Genomic DNA, 20,880 nt, shown 5'->3' on the forward strand with positions numbered 1-20,880 from the left:
GCGCCACTACTCTCCCTGACTGCAGGGCCTGTCCCAAGAGAGAGGTTACTGGGAGGGATGGAGGGAGGGTGATGTTTACTGTTTATTTCTCTTGTCAAATTCTTATTTACAATGACGGCCTACCCCTGAGATGCAGTGCCTTAGACTGCTGCGCCACTCGGGAGCCCCCTTTTGTGTCCCTTTGATATTTTAAGTAGAAATTGTGCACCAATATTGAATTTTAAAGCATGTTATTTTGAATGAAGTGCACCATAGACCACACAGAGAATTTAATAAATCCGATTTTTTTATATGAATAAAGGCTGGCTAAAATGTGACATTTCAGCATTTGTTACATGTTCCTTCATCAACCCTGTATCAGTTCTAGGAAGATTTCAATCCACTTTGTAGAAACATTTTCCCAATTTCAGCATCATTGTAAAGGCCTAGTTATTTTGCTGCTTTGCCAGTCATTTCTGAAGACTATTATTTATATTCCACGTGATTAGTGATTCATTTGTGTCTGTCCCTCATTTTAAAGTAAATCCTGTAATGGCAACAATTTACCCCTTTAAAATAATGTACCTGGTATGTACATGGTTTGGGTCGTCTGAACAGCATGGTGGAAAAGGAAGGAAATCTCTCTCTTTTTGGTGTATTTATAATTGTTTCATCATCTATGACTGAGGTGGTCTGTTTGCTTAATTTATGTTAGGAAAATTTGAATATGATGTGTGCAACATATGTCTAATTCCTCATTTCATGAACACCATGTGTTCCCATGCTCTTCACCATATGAGGAATAATGGCTGATCTTCACCTAAAACTCTGTTATCGTCAACCCTGTTAGCGGCCCAACAGTTTGATATTATATGTGAGTTTATTTGTAGAAGGGATACTTAAACAATGAGGAAAGTTGGATTTATCAAAATAAATGCTTTTAAATAATAGTTACAGGGTTGACAGACAGTGTAGTGAAAGTGCAGATAAAATGCTCTTAGTTCACAGGGTTTTAACGCCTGAGATGGCAAAAGTGGTTTCCCGTAGGCTAAACATTTCCTCCATGCACTTGAATGCTGACAGAAGATATATTTTAAAGTTTTCATGTCCAAAAGGCACTCATTTTGTGGAACAACCAATGTACTGTATGTGCTTGTTCGTCAGTATGAGGCGATAGCTTGTGTGTGTGTTTTGTGTTTTGTATGAGTGAGTGTGTTTTGAATGAGGTGTGTGTTTAGTATGAGGTGTGTGTGCGATAGCTTGTGTGTGTGTGTTTTGTATGAGTGAGTGTGTTTTGAATGAGGTGTGTGTTTTGTATGAGGCATGTGTGCGATAGCTTGTGTGTGTGTGTTTTGTATGAGTGAGTGTGTTTTGAAGGAGGTGTGTGTTTTGTATGAGGTGTGTGTGCGATAGCTTGTGTGTGTGTTTTGTATGAGGTGTGTGCGCGATAGCTTGTGTGTGTGTTTTGTATGAGGTGTGTGTTTTGTATGAGTGAGTGTGCAGAATGGGCATCCATTTATTCCACATTTGGCTCACACACCCACCCCACCGCACACTCTTTCTCAGAGTCAAACTCTACTTACAGCCTGGGAACCAAGATTGAAATAGACCCAATATATTTGCCAAGGGTAGTATTTGTCTAATCACCTAATTGACCACTCGGTACATTAACTCTCATTCTGTTATGTGTGTGCAATCCCTCTACATTAGACCTGCTATACACCGCAATTTACATTTCTCTTTCAATCTCTTTCTCTCTCTCTGTGGACTCATTCCAGCCCTGCCTTCCAAATCAAATCAAATCAAATGTATTTATATAGCCCTTTGTACATCAGCTGAAATCTCAAAGTGCTGTACAAAAACCCAGCCTAAAACCCCAAACAGCAAGCAATGCAGGTGTTGAAGCACGTTGGCTAGGAAAAACTCCCTAGAAAGGCCAAAACGTAGGAAGAAACCTAGAGAGGAACCAGGCTATGAGGGTTGTCCAGTCCTCTTCTGGCTGTGCTGGGTGGAGATTACAACAGAACATGGCCAAGAAGTTCAAATGTTCATAAATGACCAGCATTGTCAAATAATAGGTCTGGGACAGGTTGCACGTCCGGTGAACAGGTCAGGATTTCATAGCCGCAGGCAGAACAGTTGAAACTGGAGCAGCAGCACGGCAAGGTAGACTGGGGACAGCAAGGAGTCATCATGTCAGGTAGTCCTGAGGCATGGTCCTAGGGCTCAGGTCCTCCGAGAGAGAGAAAGAAAGAGAGAAAAAGAGAATTAGAGAGAGCATACTTAAATTCACACAGGACACCGGATAGGACAGGAGAAGTACTCCAGATATAACAAACTGACCCTAGCCCCCCGACACATAAACTACTGCAGCATAAATACTGGAGGCTGAGACAGGAGGGGTCAGGAGACACTGTGCTTCCAGTGCTTACTCAATGACAAGAATATGTTTAGAGTGACACTAACCATTCATATAATAGTTATGATGCCACATGACACCCCCGAGTAGGTCAACAGCACATGGAAGGGGGGAGAGTTGGTTTAAACAAAATGTGAACATGATTAGACTTGGAGAGTAACAGTGCTATTTAGGTCAAATTTGGGGTGTAAATTGTGGGCAATGAAAGAGTTAATATGGTATCCGATGCACTTTGGTTCCCATTCACAATATCAAATTGAGGGCTAAAGGTAAAACCAGTCAGTCCTATAAGATGTTCTACTGTTTATGTTCTACCATTTACTTCTTATTTCCAGTTTGATCTCACGTTCTTCCTTCTCTGTTCCCATTTCCCATTCTGCTAGCTGTTGGCATGGGAGCCAGGTCAGGAAGAGGAGGTCACCATGGTTACAGTGAGACCTAACTTCCAGGATAGCGTGCATGTGGGCTACGTGATAGGGCTGAAGAAGTTCAGAGAGTACTACACCTCTGTGCTTTGTTTCACTACACCAGGGGATGGCCCCCGCAGCCCTGCTAAAGGCCTTAGGACACATGAAGACAGTGAGTTCCAAATGCACGCACACACACACACAGACACATACACACACACACACACACACACACACACACACACACACACACACACACACAACACACAACACACAACATACAACACACAACACACAACACACACACACACACACACTGTTGAATGGACATGGCCAATCATACTGAAACATGCCCACTGGGTCAAATCTATTATTCAGCACAGCCTAACAGCCTAGTTCTACAGATCTAATGAATGCGGATGCTACATTTGGGTTTCTGCACACATCCACACATAATTGGGACACATTTTCTCAAGAGATAATTGGTTGGCCATACTGTACTGGGCCTCTACTTGTAATTACGCTATTGTCCAAGTAAAATGTTGCCTATTTTAGTAGCTGTAATGACTGTTCAACGTGTAAAAGCCACATTTTCATGATTTCTTCATATTACACTTAATAAATGCAGTTTGCTATTCAATATAGTACAAGACATCTATATAATTGTGAATGTTATCATTCTCATCATAATAACCACCGTGCCCTCCTCTCTAGCTCCTGGGGCTGTGGGTCACCTGAGCTTCACAGATATCCTAGACACCTCTCTCAAAGTGAGCTGGAGAGAACCTGGAGAGAAGAATGGAGTCCTCACAGGTACGCCACACCAAAGACATTAGAGCTGAAGAAGATGACCCACTTCATGTTAAGAGTTGTCTTTATTCACAATGGATCTGGCCACCTATACACCTCCCTCTGTTCATCAATATCCTCTGTTTCTCTTCTATTAGACTCAGTTCGTATTGGTAAAAAAGAAACTCTACACAAATAATATTGTATTTATTGATGAATTTGATTGATTCTCTGTTCCAGGCTACCGTATCTCGTGGGAGGAGTTTAACCGCACCAACACACGGGTGACCCACTACCTCCCCAACGTGACCCTGGAGTACCGCGTCACAGGGCTGACCGCCCTCACCACCTACACCATCGAGGTGGCCGGCATGACCTCCAAGGGTCAGGGACAACTGTCCTCCTCCACCATCTCTTCTGGAGTACCTCCAGGTCAGTTCCCAACCAGTCCCTAACCCTACCCTGTTATCCCTAGCACCAGCCAGGGGAAACTGTCCTCCTCCCCCATCTCTTCTGGAGTACCTCCAAGTCAGTTCCCAACCAGTCCCTAACCCTACCCTGTTATCCCTAGCACCAGCCAGGGGAAACTGTCCTCCTCCCCCATCTCTTCTGGAGTACCTCCAGGTCAGTTCCCAACCAGTCCCTAACCCTACCCTGTTATCCCTAGCACCAGCCAGGGGAAACTGTCCTCTTCCCCCATCTCTTCTGGAGTGCCTCGAGGTCAGTATTATTGATGGCTCAGTCCCTGGTGATTCAGAATAGGCCCCTTATTCACTTTATAGTGCACTACATTCAGGGTGCCATATCAGATGCAGCCCTGACTGAGCTCAGCCAGAGTGCTAGTTGGTATCCTGATTACTAGCCTCAGCATCACTGACCCTCCTCAGTCCATGTCCAGGCCTTACCTAAAACATTGTCTGCTACCCCCAGAAACCTAGCCAGAACCCAGCTTCCAGCGGGCTGCCCTGTCACCCGCCACTTACAATCCCCAAACGTCCCTAACCTCTCACCATTTCTACAGAATCCTGAGTGACAGTAACTGTGTGGGTGTCTGTCTTGCTCCAGACACTATGTAACCATACCCCAGTCAGTCAGTCAGTCAGTCAGGCAGGCAGAACTGTGACAGACAGAGAGCCATAAAGTAGGAGACTACACCAGACCAGGGGACTTACTTCTCCACTTCAAAACCGACAGTTCAGAATGAGATTTTAATACACTTCACCCAGAAACCCAGCCAAAAGTAAGAGCCCATCGAGACCATTTAGGATAATTCCAGTTTACGATTTCCTATTAAAACATGCTACAGTGTATTATAAAAAAGAAAATACTTCCAGTCAATTATTATTGCACCGGCGGATCCCCCAGACACTATACAGTATGTCTTTCAGAGCTGTCAAATAAAAAGAGCCATTCTATCGAGGGCCACAGTTAGTAAGGTATGGAGCTGTGGTTATCGTTCCCAGAATGGTGATTACTATGAATATAGCTGTACCCCTCCACCCTAGAGATCTCTCTCTGTGCTATTGTCTGAATAACCAGGCATGCTAATGATTTAAAGGTGCTGATTTTACTATTCTAGTCATATAGTCTATAGTCCATTTCATTATGAGCCAATAGACCCACTCCATCACCTTGAAGAGTTGGCGCCTTTCACTATACAGTGCCCTGGGGTGTGCTTGTGTCTCAGTCTTGCATCCCAAATGGCACTCTATTAGTGCACTGCTTTTGACCAGGTCCCATAGGTATCTGGCCAAAGTTAGTGCACTATATAGGGAATAGGGTGTGATTTGGCAAGCAGCCTTGTGCAATGGTGAGGTCTGTTGTTTTACTTGCAGCAGAGTTTATGTATTGGTGTATTGGTATGGCATTAAAGCAAAGGGATGAAATGAAGGTGACTGAACTAAATCAGCATAGTGGTTGCCTGGCAATTAGTCACGCTTCACATTTCACATAAGAACTATGCAGAGAACAAGTGCAGCAACGGACTGGCAGAAGGGCAGGGGAGGGGACTTTTTTCAAGACTCTGGTTTGATTGTGAGAAAAAAGTTTTTTTTAAACTTCGACAATCATAAGGGAACTCTTCTTAATAGGAGGGCAAAATGTCAGGACTTAGAGCACTAAAGGTGCACGTGCCCCTTCAAGAGTAACACACTTACATACACTTGCTTATGTTCAGAATCAATGTCATATTCAGCTAATAATAAACATTTACATTTGGATGTTGTATTTTTTAATTATTCATAACGTACTTATAAAGACAGTATCCAAGGCCTCCTGTGTGGCACTACAGACCCGGGTTCGATCCCCGACTGTGTCACAACCAGCCATGACCAGGAGTCACAAAGGGATGTGCACAATTGGCCCGGCGTCATCTGGGTTAGGGGAGGGTTTGGCCGGGGGGACTTTACTTGGCTCATCGCGCTCTAGCGACTCCTTGTGGTGCGCCGGGCGCCTGCAGGCTGACTTCGGTCGTCAGTTGAACAGTGTTTCCTCCGACACAACGGTGCGGGCGGGTGTTAAGGAGCGCGGTTTGACGGGTCATGTTTCGGAGGAGGCGTGACTTGATCTTTGCCTCTCCCGAGCCCGTTGGCAGTTGCAGTGATGAGATAAGATCGTAATTGGATATCACAAAACAAATACAAATACGGTATCCGAATGTAAATGTTTATTATTAATGTCATGAATTTGGCATACTATTTATAGGACTATGCAAGCCTAGATCCCCATCTAGTCCTGCCCACCTGAAAAGTTGAGTTTATTCTTCTTGAGAACTTTGAGTTGAGTGAAGCGAAACTCTCATGAGAGCGAGATAACTCAAAAGCATTGGCTCATCTCTGGTGCAATATCCATTTTAGAGCACAAGGTTGCACTGTCACTCAGTAATATATTTCCCTGTAGACAACTTTTAGACGACTCCAGAGCGCAGACTTGAGAACTGAGATCCAAGCCTGAATAATCCTATTGATACTTTTCATTCAGAAATACTTATTGGAGAACTAAGTTAATCTTTCCTTTCTGGATATAGTAGATGCATAGTTCTGAAAACATTACTTCCTAAACCAGTAAGGATTTAAAAGATAGAGATACACAATGTAGAAAACCTAAGTCAAATTTAAAAAGCATTACATTAGGCATAGAGACCACTGTATTATGATTTCTGCCCCACTCATTACTTACAACTGTTTACTGTGTTAAAGGCCCTGTCTCACTCTTGATACCCTTTCTGTTCCTTCTCTTTCTGCCTGTATTATTCCCTCCTTTCAAATGGAAAATAAAGTTAAAACTCTCTCTTTCGCTTTCTCTCTTGCTCCCTCCCTCCCTCTCCCTTTCTCTCTCTCTCTCACTGTGTAGAGCTGCCGGGTCCTCCCACCAACATGGCCATCTCCAACATCGGCCCTCGATCCATCACCCTCCAGTTCAAACCTGGCTATGATGGAAAGACCTCCATCTCTCGCTGGCAGGTAGAGGCCCAGGTAAGAAGGCCTTCTTCCCCAGAGAGATGAGCTTATCCTGGGCATAAAGTGTCTGACCGCTCCCACCTGATCTGTGACCCACATCGACTATGACTCCCAAGTGGCACCCTATTACCTATATACTGCACTACTTACTCTATAGGGTGCCATGTGGGATGCAGCGTATATCATGTTGTGTTGTGTGTTGTTGTTGTTTAGGTCAGTGTGATAGGAGACAATGAAGACTGGGTGATTGTTCACCAGCTGCCCAACGAGCCTGATGCCCGCTCCATGGAGGTGCCAGGACTCAACCCATACACTTTCTACAGGTAGGCTGCTATGTACCCCTACACCTTTGACAGGTACTATACTTAACTCCTATACCTTGACCCCTACCCATTCTACAAGTGTGAGGCCCACCTACACCCAATTGAGCACAGCCTTAACTCTATTCTATTCTATTCTATTCGTAGAACCCTGTGTTTTTCCTGGCCATGTGACCTGGCCACAAAAAACTCTAATGGAAACCTATGGAATACTCCTGTGATAACTTTGCTCTTGTTTCTTCTCTCCTGCTAGGTTCCGTATGCGTCAGGTAAACATTGTGGGGACCAGTCCTCCAAGTCAGCCCTCCAGAAAGATCCAGACCTTGCAGGCCCCTCCAGACATGTCCCCTGCAAACGTCACCCTGCGCACGGCCAGCGAGACCAGTCTGTGGCTTCGATGGGTGGTACGTGACGTCTCAACAGACTGACATTATGATGTGATGCTCTGAGTTTTTCATCAAGCGATGATGACTGGCTGTGTGTCTTCGTGTGTTGTAGTTTTTATCTCTCGTTTCTTTCTTTCATTTTCCCTCTTTCTCCCTCTTGCTCTCTCCCTCTCCACCCCCCCTTTCTCCTTCTTTCTCTCCTCCTCCCTCTCCCTCTTTCTCTCTCACCCCCCTCCCAGCCCCTACCAGAGTGGGAGTACAATGGGAACCCAGATCTGTTGGGTTACCGGCTCCAGTACTCCCGTACAGGCTCCCAGGGTAAGGCACTGACCCATGTGATAGCTGACCGGCTGGAGAGGGAGTTCACTATCGAGGACCTGGAGGAGTGGACAGAGTATGAGGTCAGGGTTCAGGCTCTCAACGGTATCGGGGCCGGGCCCTGGAGCCAGCCAGTCAGAGGGAGGACCAGGGAGTCTGGTGAGATTACACATCATACTCTATGTCTGCGCCTCAAATGGCACCCTATTCTCTATACAGTATAGTGCAATACTTTTGACCAGGGCTCATAGGGATAGGAATGCAATTTGAGACACATACTGTATGCAATTACACAGAAAATGATCCAGTGTTAAATTAACACTGAAAGTGTGGACCTGTGTAGACACTGGAAAGTGTTAAATTAACACACTGCTTGGTGTAAAGCTTTATTTCCCAGAGTGCTTTGCCTTTCGAGTGAATTATAGAGTTGCCACCCATGACTGTATTTGTTAGGGACAGGTTGTTGCATTAATCCATTTTCAGTCATGTACACATCACCAAGTGAGATCCTGAGTGAATAAAACGTTATTATTTAACTCAGTATGTACTTCATAAGGCCTTATTTTGCAGGCCTACACTCTAAACATAATATTTAACTCTGTAAGTGTTGAATAAACACTCATTGGTGTAAAATAACCCCAATGTTGGTGTTAATAACCGGAGTTGAACCAAAACCATGCCCATCGTTATCATATTTCCCAGTATCCTCTAATGCAGGTCGATTTTAAGAATATTTTCTTTCAATATCTATGTTTTTTGCATGTACATTGATTGATTAATTAATGCTTCTCAAATATAAATGCCATACATTTTCTAAACTAATCCAATATGTTACTTGGATTCATTGTACCCGTTACTGAAATTGTTGTTCCAGTTTAGATCCGTTAGCTAGTTTCATATTTTAGTTTTCCCAACCATGAATTCAGAAACTCAGAAGGTTAGAAATCCCCGCTCTGGCTGGATTTCAAATTGAACTTCACTTTGTAAGACATCATAATGTGACAGGTTGTGTGAATAACCCACCAGGTTGGCTTGTTCGGAGTACCCAAACATGGGTTAATTTAACCGTCAAAGTCATTTTTGATCACTTTCATTCTGGGTTTAATCCATAGGTTATCTTCGGGAGGATAGTTATTTGTAAATAGTTATTTTTGGCCACCTGTGAGAGTAAGTGTCATTCCAGTTGATCATGTTGAGTTTGTACACTATGATGTAAAATTGTCCTTATATTTTTGCACATTAGATATTCTAATCTTAAAAAATATGAACATTATTATTTACTTATTGCTACAAAGGGGTTGCTATCCCATTGGGATATCACATAGGGATATTACATGGGGATTTGCACAGGCTTTGAATAAACTCATACAGTGCCTTTCGGAAAGTATTCAGACCCCTTGACATTTGACACATTTTGTTATGTTACAGCCTTATTCTAAAATGGATTTAAAAAAAATCCTCAACACTCTACACACAATAGCCCATAATGACAAAGTGAAAACAGTTTCTAGACGTTTTAGAAATACCTTATTTACATAAGTATTCAGGCCCTTTGCTATGAGACTCAAAATTGAGCTCAGGTGCATCCTGTTTCCATTGATCATCCTTGAGATGTTTCTACAACTTGATTGAAGTCCACCTGTGGTGAATTCAATTGATTGGACATGATTTGGAAAGGCACACACCTGTCTGTCTATATAGAGGTCCCACAGTTGACAGTGCATGTCAGAGCAAACACCAAGCCATGAAGTTGAAGGAATTGTCCATAGCGCTCCGAGACAGGATTGTGTTGAGGCACATATCTGGGGAAGGGTACCAACACATTTCTGCAGCATTGAAGGTCCCCAAGAATACAGTGGCCTCCATCATTCTTAAATGGAAGAAGTTTGGAACCACAAAGAATCTTCCTAGAGCTGGTCGCCCGGCCAAACTGAGCAATCGATGGTCACTCTGACAGAGCTCTAGAGTTCCTCTGTGAAGATGGGAGGACCTTCCAAAAGGACAACCATCGCTGCAGCACTCCGCCAATCATGTCTTTATGGTAGAGTGGCCAGATGGAAGCCACTCCTCAATAAAAGACACATGACAACCCGCTTGGAGTTTGCCAAAAGTCATTTAAAGACTCTCAGATTGAACTCTTTGGCCTGAATGCCAAGTGTCAGGTTTGGAGGAAACATGGCACCATCCTTACGGTGCAGCATGGTGGTGGCAGCATCATGCTGTGGATATGTTTTTCAGGGACTGGGAGACCAGTTAGGATCGAGGCAAAGATGAATGGAGCAAAGTTCAGAGATATCCTTGATTAAAGCCGTCATACCTAAAGAAGACTCAAGGCTGTAATTGCTGCTGAAGGTGCTTAAACAAAGTACTGAGTAAAGGGTCTGAATACTTATGTAAACCTAATACTATTATTATTTTTTAAATACATTTACGAATTTCTAAAAACCTGTTTTTGCTTTGTCATTATGGGGGATTGTGTATAGATTGATAAGGGAAACAAAGTTATCAATTTCAGAATAAGGCTGTTACCTAAAAAATGTGGAGTAAGTCACAGTTCTAAATGCTTTCTGTATGCTTCTGTAACCTTCATTAAAGCAAAAAAATAAAAATAAAAGTGTTAGTGTTTGACTATAATGTAAAAAACAATTCAACAGATCAGATGAACCAGAATGACATTTACTCTCAGGGGATGGCCAAAACTACATTATTTCAAGCCACGCCCCTACTAAGCCCAGCCTCCAGTCTTCTGATCTGACCCACTGGGTCATATCTCAATAACCCAGCATCAACAAACCAACCTTGTGAACCAATCCCAAAAATAAGTGACCCAATCCCTGCAAACCAGTTTTTTCTTTTGCTTAAGCCCTCAAAATAATGCCTTATGAAATATATATTGTTTTGTGTTAAATAATGACATTTTAATAACATAGGATCTCACTTGGTGAAGTGCGTAGGACTGAACATGGATAAATGTGACAAGCATGTTATTGGCACTAACACATTCAGTAATGGGTGTTTACACTACAATTAACTTGAAAGGCAAGGCATTTTGGGAAATATGCAAATAACGTTTTACACTAAGCAGTGTGTTAATTCAACACTGTTTAGTGTCTATACAGGTACGCACGTTCAGTGTTCATTTAACATAGGGGAATTTGCGGTGTAGTTACATTTTCTTTGATTTAGGTATATCCTGTTTTATCTGGTTAATAACATTTGGTGTGGTCTCACACACAGCACTGATGTTCAGTCTTTAATTTTGGCACTCTTTGATCTACAGACTTCATTAATTTTAGGACATAAAAGGCATGACCTACTGCTACTGTATGTTCCTATGGCTACAGCCTCGTCCACCCACACTATTAGACTATCAGGCTGTAATCACACATGTGTGGGTATGGCCCAGACTTCCTGCATATTACCTCTTTTATCTACCCACGTGTATGGTATGGGGGCCAGGGTAATTTTTTTCTTCCTGCCTCATGGAGCTATATGAAATGGACACCAACCGGTCTGCCTGCATTCTGCTCCTTCACACAGTCTCTCTCTCTCTCTCTCTGTCTCAAAAACAAACTAAAGTGAGGCATGAGTTGTTCTTTCGTTACACTTTGTCTTGCTGTCTCTGGATGTTCTTGTAGAATAGGCAAAGGGTTAGGATGTTCTCTCACTGTGCTGGTGCAGTCACTGTGGATACCAGACTTTAGGGAGGAGGAAATTGGGAACAGATGGGCTAGAATGTGGAATTCCTCTGCTTTTTTCCTTTTTTCCACTCACTCACCGCAAATTCTTCCGAATCACTGTTTTATGTCCAGGGATGAGTGCCAGGAAGGAGCCGTGGCCTAGCTGGCCTGATATAGAGCTGTGCTTTCTCTGGAGCTACAGCCACGCCTGGGTTAGACACTAGGCCTCAGTGGTTCACCAGTATGTGTCTTCAATGCTACACATGCAAGCGCACGCTCTCTCTCTCTCTCTCTCTCTCTCTCTCTCTCTCTCTCTCTCTCTCTCTCTCTCTCTCTCTCTCTCTCTCTCTCTCTCTCTCTCTCTCTCTCTCTCTCTCTCTCTCTCTCTCTCTCTCTCTCTCTCTCTCTCTCTCTCTCTCTCTCTCTCTCTCTCTCTCTCTCACACACACACACAAAGGCCCATGAACATCATGGAACGCATTTAGTTTATAAAAGTTAGTTTATAATTTTTTTCTTTATTTTATATAGTCCCCTCCTGTGGCCCTACCAACATGTCAGCCTTCGCCACCACCTCCAGCAGTATCCTGGTGCGCTGGTTTGAAGTACCAGAACAAGACCGGAATGGACTTATCTTGGGCTACAAGGTGTGTGAGACGTTCAGTTATCACCCTCGCCTCCAAGAGGGACACAATACAGTGCAACAACATTATTCCATTACTCACTCTCCTTTCTAATCCAATTTCTTCATTTTGCTCTTCCCCTCTTCCTTCTCTGTTGCCTAATTCCACTCTCTCATCCCGTCTCTCTTCCACTCTGTCTTCCCCTCTCTCGTCCCATCTTCCCTCTCTACTCCCCTCTTCCCTCTCTTTTCCTCTCCTCTCTTCTCTCCCTCCTTCAGGTGTTGTATAAGGAGAAGGACTCCGACTCGTCCCTCCAGTTGTGGACAATAGAGGGGAACGCCAGCCACAGTGTCCAGCTGACTGGTCTGGGGAAATACGTCCTTTATGAGATCCAGGTCCTGGCCTTCACCCGCATCGGAGACGGCATGCCTAGCTCACCACTCATACTGGAGAGGACCCTGGACGACGGTAAGCCCTGGGCTGCCTAATATCTGCCTGTCTAAATTTAGAATACCTATAAAAGCTTTAGATAATGAATACATGTATACATTAAAATGTTATTTGTTACATGCTTTGTAAACAACATGTGTAGACTAACAGTGAAATGCTTACGGGCCCTGCCCAACAATGCAGAGAGAATGAATGAAATGATAGAAAAATTATAACACAAGGAATAGATACACAACGAGTAACGATAACTTGGCTGTATACACAGGGTAGCAGTACTGAGTCGATGTGCAGGGGTACAAGGTAATTGAGGTAGATATGTATACAGTATATAGGTAGGGATGAAGTGACTAGGCAGCAGGCTAGATAATAAACAGTACCAGCAGCACGTCATGAGTCAAAAGAGTTCATGCAAAAATGGTCAATGCAATAGTCTGGGTAGCTATTGATGAACTATTTAACTAACTATTTCGCAGTCTTATGGCTTGAGGAGAGAATCTGTTCAGGTTCTTGTTGGTTCCAGACATTGGTACAGCTTGCTCTGTGGTAGCAGAGAGAACAGTTTATGACTTGGGTGCCTGGAGTCTTTGACAAATTTTAGGGCCTTCCCCTGACACCGCCTGGTAAAGAGGTCCTGGATGGCAGGGAGCTCGGCCCCAGTGATGTACTTGGCCATATGCAGTTGCCATACCAAGCGGTGATGCAGCCAGTCAAGATGCTCTCAATGGTGCAGCTGTATAACTTTTTGAGGATCTGAGGGCCCATGCCAAACCTTTTCCACCTTCTGTTGTCGTGCCCTTTTCACGACTGTTGGACCATAATAATTCCTTAGCTCAAATGCCTTGGTTCAAATGCCTTCCGTTTCATTTTTTGGTATTTATTCATCTGTATATATAGTATTTTAGTATATTTTTTTTTTACTACTCTAGGGATATAATTATTGCTTGGATAAACGTATTTACGTATTGATTTCTTTTTCACTCTTTATGTGGTGCGTACTGCACAGAACACCAGAATAATTATCACTGAATTATCACAGTGAATTATTGTCATGTTTGTTTATGTGTCAATTAATCCCATAAGGAATGGGTTGCCAACTAGCGAATTGACACAAAAATAAAATTGAATTAATTAATTCCTTAGTGATATGGACATCGAGGAACTGGAAGCTCTCAACCTGCTCCACTACAGCCCCGTCAGTGTGGATGGGCTGTGCTCAGCCCTCTGTTACCTGTATGCAACAATCAGGTCATTTGTCTTGCTCACATTGAGGGAGATGTTGTTGTCCTGGACCACACTGTCAATTATCTGACTTTCTCCCTGTAGGCTGTCTCATCATCGTTGGTGATCAGGCCTACCACAAACTTAATGATGGTGTTGGTGCTGTAGTCAATGAACAGCATTTTCACATAGGTGTTCCTTTTGTTCAGGTGGGGTTCAGGTCATCTGTGGATCTGCTGAGGCGGTATGCGAATTGGAGTGGGTCCAGGTTGTCTGGGATGATGGTGTTGATGTGAGCCATCACCAGGCTTTCAAAGCATTTCATAGCTACAGATATAAGTGCCCAGGGGGCAATAGTCATTTAGACAGGCTACCTTTGTGTTCTTGGACACGGGGACTATGGTAGTCTGCTGTAAGCATGTAGGTATTACAGACTGGGTCAGGGAGAGGTTGAACATGTCAGTGAAGACCTGCCAACTGGTCAGCGCATACTCTGAATACTCTTCCTGATAATCAGTCAATATTAAAGGTCTTACTCACTTGGACTACGGAGAGCGTGATCACAGTCATCCCGGATAGCTGGTGCTCTCATGCATGGTTCAGTGTTGCTAGCCTCAAAGAGAGCATAGAAGGTATTTTGCTTGTCTGGTAGGCTCGCGTCACAGGGACAGCTTGCGGCTTGGTTTCCCTTTGTAATCCGTGATTGTTTGCAAGCCCTGCCATATCTGATATGCATCAGAGCCGGTGTAGTAGGTTTCAATATTGGTCCTGTATTGACGCTTTGCCTGTAGTAGCGGAATTTTATATAAGTGTATGGATTAGTGTCCCACTCCATGAAAACATCAACTCTTGCCTTTAGCTCAGTATGGATGTGGCCTGTAATCCATGGTCTCTGGTTGGGATATGTACGCATGGTCACTTTGGGGATGACGTAGTTGATGCACTTATTAATAACTGAGGTGGTAAACTCCTCAATGCCATCGGATGAATCCCAGAACATATTTCAGTCTGTGCTAGCAAAACAGTCCTGTAGATTAGCACCCGAGTCATCTGACCACTTCCGTATTGAGCAGGTCATTGGTACTTTTTGTTTGAGTTTTTGTTTGTAAGCAGGAATCATTAGGATAGAGTTATGGTCCGATGTGCTAAAAGGAGGGTGAAGGAGAGCTTTGTGTGCTTCTCTGTGTGTTGAGGAAAGGTGATGTAAAAAAAGATTCTCCTCTAGGCGCACAGGTTACATGTTAGTAGAAATCAGTTTTCCTGCATTAAAGTCACTGGCCACTAGGAGCGCCCCCTCTGAGTGAGCATTTTCTTGTTTGGTTATGGCCCTATACAGCTCATTGAGTGTAGTCTTTGAGCCAGCATCGTTTTGTGGAGGTAAATAGTATGGTCTACAGCTTATCATGAAATATTTTAACTCAGACAAGCAGAATATTAATATTAGCAATCGTGCACAAGCTGTTGTTAACAAAGAGACACACAACCCCTTCCCTGAGCTTCCCCGATGCTGACTTTCTGTCCTGCCGAAAAACCAGCTAGATTTATCTTTACCATGTCCTTGCTCAGCCATGACTCAGCGAAACATAGGATATTACAGTTCTTCAGATCACGTTGATAAGAGCTCATCCAGTTTGCCAATAGAACAGAGGGTAGAGGCGATTTATCCACTCTCTGATGTAGTCTTGTTAGGTATCCCGCACACCGGTCTCTATAGTGCCATCTCCTCTTTCTTCGAGTGTCTGGGATTTGGGCCTGGTCTGAATAATCAATGTCTTTTGCCTCCGGAATTCTATAGAAATCCTCGTAAAAATCGAGGTTAGTGAGAGCTGTTCTGATGTCCAGAAGCTCTTTTCAGTCATAGGAAACATTATGTCTAAAAAAAAGTTAAGATCAGCATGAAAAAATACACAAATTAGCACAATTGCCAAGGAGCCCGTAAAACGAGGACTATTCCCTCCAGCGCCATTCATCCATCTGCTCATACAAGATGTGTTATACCAAAGGATATGTAAAAGCTTTCAAATAGCTTATTAAAGCTATCCAGACTTTGATATTATAGTTGACCAATGCCCACTGCCATTCAGTAACCCACTGCATCAGATGTAAAGAGAAGAAGTGTTAAAAAGTGTAGCCCCTCTGCCCCCCTCTCGTCTCCAGTGCCCGGTCCTCCAGTGGGCATCCTGTTCCCTGAGGTCCGGACCACCTCGTTGCGTCTCATCTGGCAGTCCCCGTCTCAGCCAAACGGCATTATCCTGGGTATGTGATTTAACCTTTGACTCTGACCACACCTTGACCTTTCACCTTTAACCTGTCCAGACTCTACAAGAATGACCCTCTCATACAGCAAACAAAAACAACACTTATTTTGACGATGATAATTACAAATATATCAACTTTGGACCTAGCATCGTGGAACGAGCCTGATCCCTTTGTTCGCCATTTTTGTGTCAGGCAGAATCACATTTCATGCTGAGTCCCTGTTTCTTTTTTAGGGGAAATTTTGAAGAACATTTGAAGGAGTTTATCATAGCTTTTCTTTCTGACTCTCTCTCTCCTGTCATGTGTGTTTCCTTTCTCCTCCTCTCAGCCTATCAGATCACGTATCGTTTGAACTCGAGCAACAGCAACACGGCCACAGTGGACGTGCTGAACCCGAGTGCTCGTCAGTACATGGTGACGGGCCTGAAAAAAGATTCCATGTATGTGTTCCGCATCACAGCCCAGACACGCAAGGGCTGGGGAGAGGCCTCAGAGGCACTGGTGGTCACCACCGAGAAGAGAGGTAAACATATGAATTGAAACATATGTCAGATGAAGTATTGTATCACATTAGTGTATAACCTATTGTACTTGGTGAACATACCAAAAAGGGAGGTTACTATGGAAACATGGAAATATGCGTTGTAAGAAGAAGTAGTATAAAACATTAGTATGGGAGTTATTGTACTTTATAGAACATTCCAGAAATGATTGTATATTTTGTGTACTTAGATGAAGTTTTATGTGACGTTTCCATGTGAGTTATTGTACTTATAGAGCATACCACAGAATATTGTCTACATGTGTTAGAGTGCAGACAGGTTTATATTCTCAGTGTTGACACAACATGCTAGAGTGGCTGAGGTGAGTCAGTCAGCTCTGTCAGTCACTTACAATAAACAACAGAGCATTCCAACGAGTTCAGAAGAAACTCTCATCTCATCTGATGTGTTTATACATCTGATGTGTTTATACAAGCACTTGAAGTTAGTGAGTATTGAAGGCAATTGTCTTTTGAGTATAGTATAAGTCATTTATTTAACCCGATAAAAGCTTGTATGCAGATAACTATAATGTAGCCTGAAAACTGTTACCGACCAAAGAACATGGGCATGTTGTTAACGTTTAACGCTCTCTCTCTCTCTCTCTCTCTCTCTCTCTCTCTCTCTCTCTCTCTCTCTCTCTCTCTCTCTCTCTCTCTCTCTCTCTCTCTCTCTCTCTCTCTCTCTCTCTCTCTCTCTCTCTCTCTCTCTCTCTCTCTCAGCTCGCCCCCAGCCCACCAATCGTCCCATGGTGCCCCAGAAGGATGTTCAGGCCCGCAGTGTGTTGTTGTCATGGGAACCAGGCAGCGATGGCCTCTCTCCGGTCCGCTACTACACCGTGCAGCTGAGAGAACTGCCCGACAGCAACTGGACTATCCACTCAGCCTCGGTCACCCACGAGGCCAGCTCCTACATAGTTGGCAGGTACAGTATGCACCCTACCTAGCACACTACCCAGCACCCGACCTAGTGCACTACCAGTAGAACTGGACCGTCCACTCTGCCTCGGTCACCGACGAGGCCAGCTCCTACATAGTTGGCAGGTACAGTGTGCACCCTACTTAGCACCCTACCTAGTGCACTAACAGGGGGACATAGTTGAAAGTTTTCTGAGATTTTAGAAAAGTTTTCAAATTTTAGAGATTTGCTTGGAAAGGCTGCACTTATCCCTCTATGGAAATTGAATAGTTGAAAAATGTCACTTGAAAAATGTCACTGAGAATGATGTTGTCTTATGTTCCATCGCTTCATGCTAGGCTGAAGCCCTTCACCTCCTACCAGTTTAGAGTGAAAGCCACCAATGACATAGGAGACAGTGAATACAGCGAGGAGAGTGAAGCTATCACGACACTACAGGACGGTAAGAGACTTAACCTCTTTTCACTTTGGGGTATCTTACTGCATTGAAAACAAAGATCCTTGTGAACATCATATTATCCGCACATGATTTGGTCTTCATTGTCCTTGATTTCGCCACATTGACCCATAAACCATTTCGTAGGCAGGGAGTCTGTCATTTATGTTTTACATCAGTGCTGGGTTCCAATCCCTCCCTGAATAGAATGTCAGGATGACTTAACGTATTGCTGTGGTGAGGACGTTATTGGCAGTAGAATAGGTGATTTGTTAATCACTATCTATGTTTGCCGTGTGACCAGCCGAACACTCCAACAAAAACAATTACAACCAAACAATGTCAACCAAGCAGAACTAACTTTAACTAAAGAAAAGTTCCTTCCGTAAATCATTCCAACAGCCCTTTTGACTTGTTTATCAATGGGTGAGGTGGTTTCTTTCTTTGTGTGTTTGTACACCGTGAATACCACTGCGTTAGTCATTTGCGCCTGGGTGGTAGACCTTTGCTACCATTCCTCCTGGGGCTGCACGTCTTCAGCTGTGTTCTCTGTTTTCTCTCCTGTTCCAGCCCCTGACGAAGCCCCCACAATCCTCTCTGTCACGCCACACACAACTACATCCGTGCTGATTCGCTGGCAGGTAAGAAGAGGTGTGGTGATTGGTCCTGATGTCGGTCTTCCTATCCTCAGTAAAACCCAGTCATCTGTCAGTCAATGGGCGGTAATGAGAGGGCAGCGAGGTGTATAGGGTGTACTTAGACTGAGTGCAACACACACCTTCTCCTCTTCTCCTCTCTCTAACACTAACACCTGAATTAGCAGACCATAAAGGGGAGATGGAGAGTTCAAAGGTTACCGCCTGTAGGAGTTTTACATCTAGACATCCAAGTGCTTATTGCTAGACTCTTCTCTCTTTCGCCTCTTCTCTCTCTCCTCTCTTTACCCTTTCTTCTGGTCCTGTTGTCTCATGTTTTATGACGGGGGAATTTCTCTCTGTGTGAGTCAACCATGGATGAGCTCATTTTTTGAATCCTGTCTCTTCATCTTATTCCTGTTGTACACTGCATGTGGTTGTGCATAGGCGGGCCGACCATAACTGAGATGAGGCAAAGGGGAATTACAGGAGAGTCATGAAATAATTGATGCACATTTCAATTGTGTTTAAATAAAAAGCTACAGTTGAAGTCGGAAGTTTACATACACCTTAGCCAATTATATTTTAACTCAGTTTTTCACAATTCCTGACATTTAATCCCAGTAAAAATTCCCTGTCTTAGGTCAGTTAGGATCACCACTTTATTTTAAGAATGTGAAATGTCAGAATAATAGTAGAGAGAATTATTTATTTCAGCCTATATTTCTTTCATCACATTCCCAGTGGGTCAGAAGTTTACATACACTCAATTAGTATTTGGTAGCATTGCCTTTAAATTGTTTAACTTGTGTCAAACATTTCGGGTAGCCTTCCACAATCTTCCCACAATAAGTTGGGTAAATTTTGGCCCATTCCTCCTGACAGAGCTGATGTAACTGAGTCAGGTTTGTAGGCCTCCTTGCTCGCACATGCTTTTTCAGTTCTGCCCACAAATGTTCTATAGGATTGAGGTCAGGGCTTTATGATGGTCACTCCAATACCTTGACTTTGTTGTCCTTAAGTCCTTTGCCACAACTTTGGAAGTATGCTTGGGGTCATTGTTTATTTGGAAGACCCATTTGTGACCAAGCTTTAACTTCCTGACTGATGTCTTGAGAAGTTGCTTCAATATATCCACGTAATTTTCTTCCCTCATGATGCCACCTATTTTGTGAAGTGCACCAGTCCCTCCAGCAGCAAAGCACCCCCACAACATGATGCTGCCACCCCTGTGCTTCACGGTTGGGATGGTGTTCTTCGGCTTGCAAGCCTCCCCTTTTTTCCTCCAAACATAACGATGGCCATTATGGCCAAACAGTTCTATTTTTGTTTCATCAGACCAGAGGACATTTCTCCAAAAAGTACAATCTTTGTCCCCATGTGCAGTGGCAAACCGTAGTCTGGCTTTTTTATGGCGGTTTTGGAGCTGTGGCTTCTTCCTTGCTGAGGTGCCTTTCAGGTTATGTCGATATAGGACTTGTTTTATTATTGTGGATATAGATACCTTTATACCTGTTTCCTCCAGGATCTTCACATGGTCCTTTGCTGTTGTTCTGGGATACATTTTCACTTTTCGCACCAAAGTACGTTCATCTCTAGGAGACAGAACGCGTCTCCTTTCTGAGCGTTATGATGGCTGAGTGGTCCCATGGTGTTTGTACTTGCGTACTAGATGAACGTGGTACCTTCAGGCATTTGGAAATTGCTCCCAAGGATGAACCAGACTTGTGGAGGTCTACAATTTTTTCCCATGATGTCAAGCAGAGGCACTGAGTTTGAAGGTAGGCCTTGAAATACATCCACAGGTACACCTCCAATTGACTCAAATGATTTCAATTAGCCTAGCAGAAGCTTCTAAAGCTATGACATCATTTTCTGGAATTTTCCAAGCTGTTTAAAGGCACAGTCAACTTAGTGTATGTAAACTTCTGACCCACTGGAATTGTGATACAATGAATTATAAGTGAAATAATCTGTCTGTAAACAATTGTTGGAAAAATTACTTGTGTCATGCACAAAGTGGATGTCCTAACCGACTTGCCAAAA

The 20,880-nt window shown here is 43.6% G+C and overlaps 1 protein-coding gene across 1 annotated transcript in view; it reads left to right on the top strand.

Annotated features, from left to right (window-relative positions):
- LOC139376789 (sidekick cell adhesion molecule 2b) overlaps positions 1-20,880 on the top strand; it is a 459,837-nt gene that overhangs the window by 406,148 nt on the left and 32,809 nt on the right. The window contains exons 19-32 of the mRNA XM_071119717.1: positions 2,782-2,977; positions 3,520-3,618; positions 3,835-4,026; positions 6,946-7,067; positions 7,266-7,375; positions 7,626-7,776; positions 7,998-8,235; positions 12,285-12,400; positions 12,655-12,844; positions 16,202-16,300; positions 16,632-16,826; positions 17,568-17,769; positions 18,102-18,205; positions 18,770-18,840. Coding sequence (XP_070975818.1) covers positions 2,782-2,977; positions 3,520-3,618; positions 3,835-4,026; positions 6,946-7,067; positions 7,266-7,375; positions 7,626-7,776; positions 7,998-8,235; positions 12,285-12,400; positions 12,655-12,844; positions 16,202-16,300; positions 16,632-16,826; positions 17,568-17,769; positions 18,102-18,205; positions 18,770-18,840 — 2,085 coding nt within the window. The remainder of the gene's footprint in view (positions 1-2,781; positions 2,978-3,519; positions 3,619-3,834; positions 4,027-6,945; positions 7,068-7,265; positions 7,376-7,625; positions 7,777-7,997; positions 8,236-12,284; positions 12,401-12,654; positions 12,845-16,201; positions 16,301-16,631; positions 16,827-17,567; positions 17,770-18,101; positions 18,206-18,769; positions 18,841-20,880) is intronic.

This window comes from Oncorhynchus clarkii, chromosome 20 (genome assembly GCF_045791955.1).
Source record: "Oncorhynchus clarkii lewisi isolate Uvic-CL-2024 chromosome 20, UVic_Ocla_1.0, whole genome shotgun sequence".
NCBI lineage: Eukaryota > Metazoa > Chordata > Actinopteri > Salmoniformes > Salmonidae > Oncorhynchus > Oncorhynchus clarkii.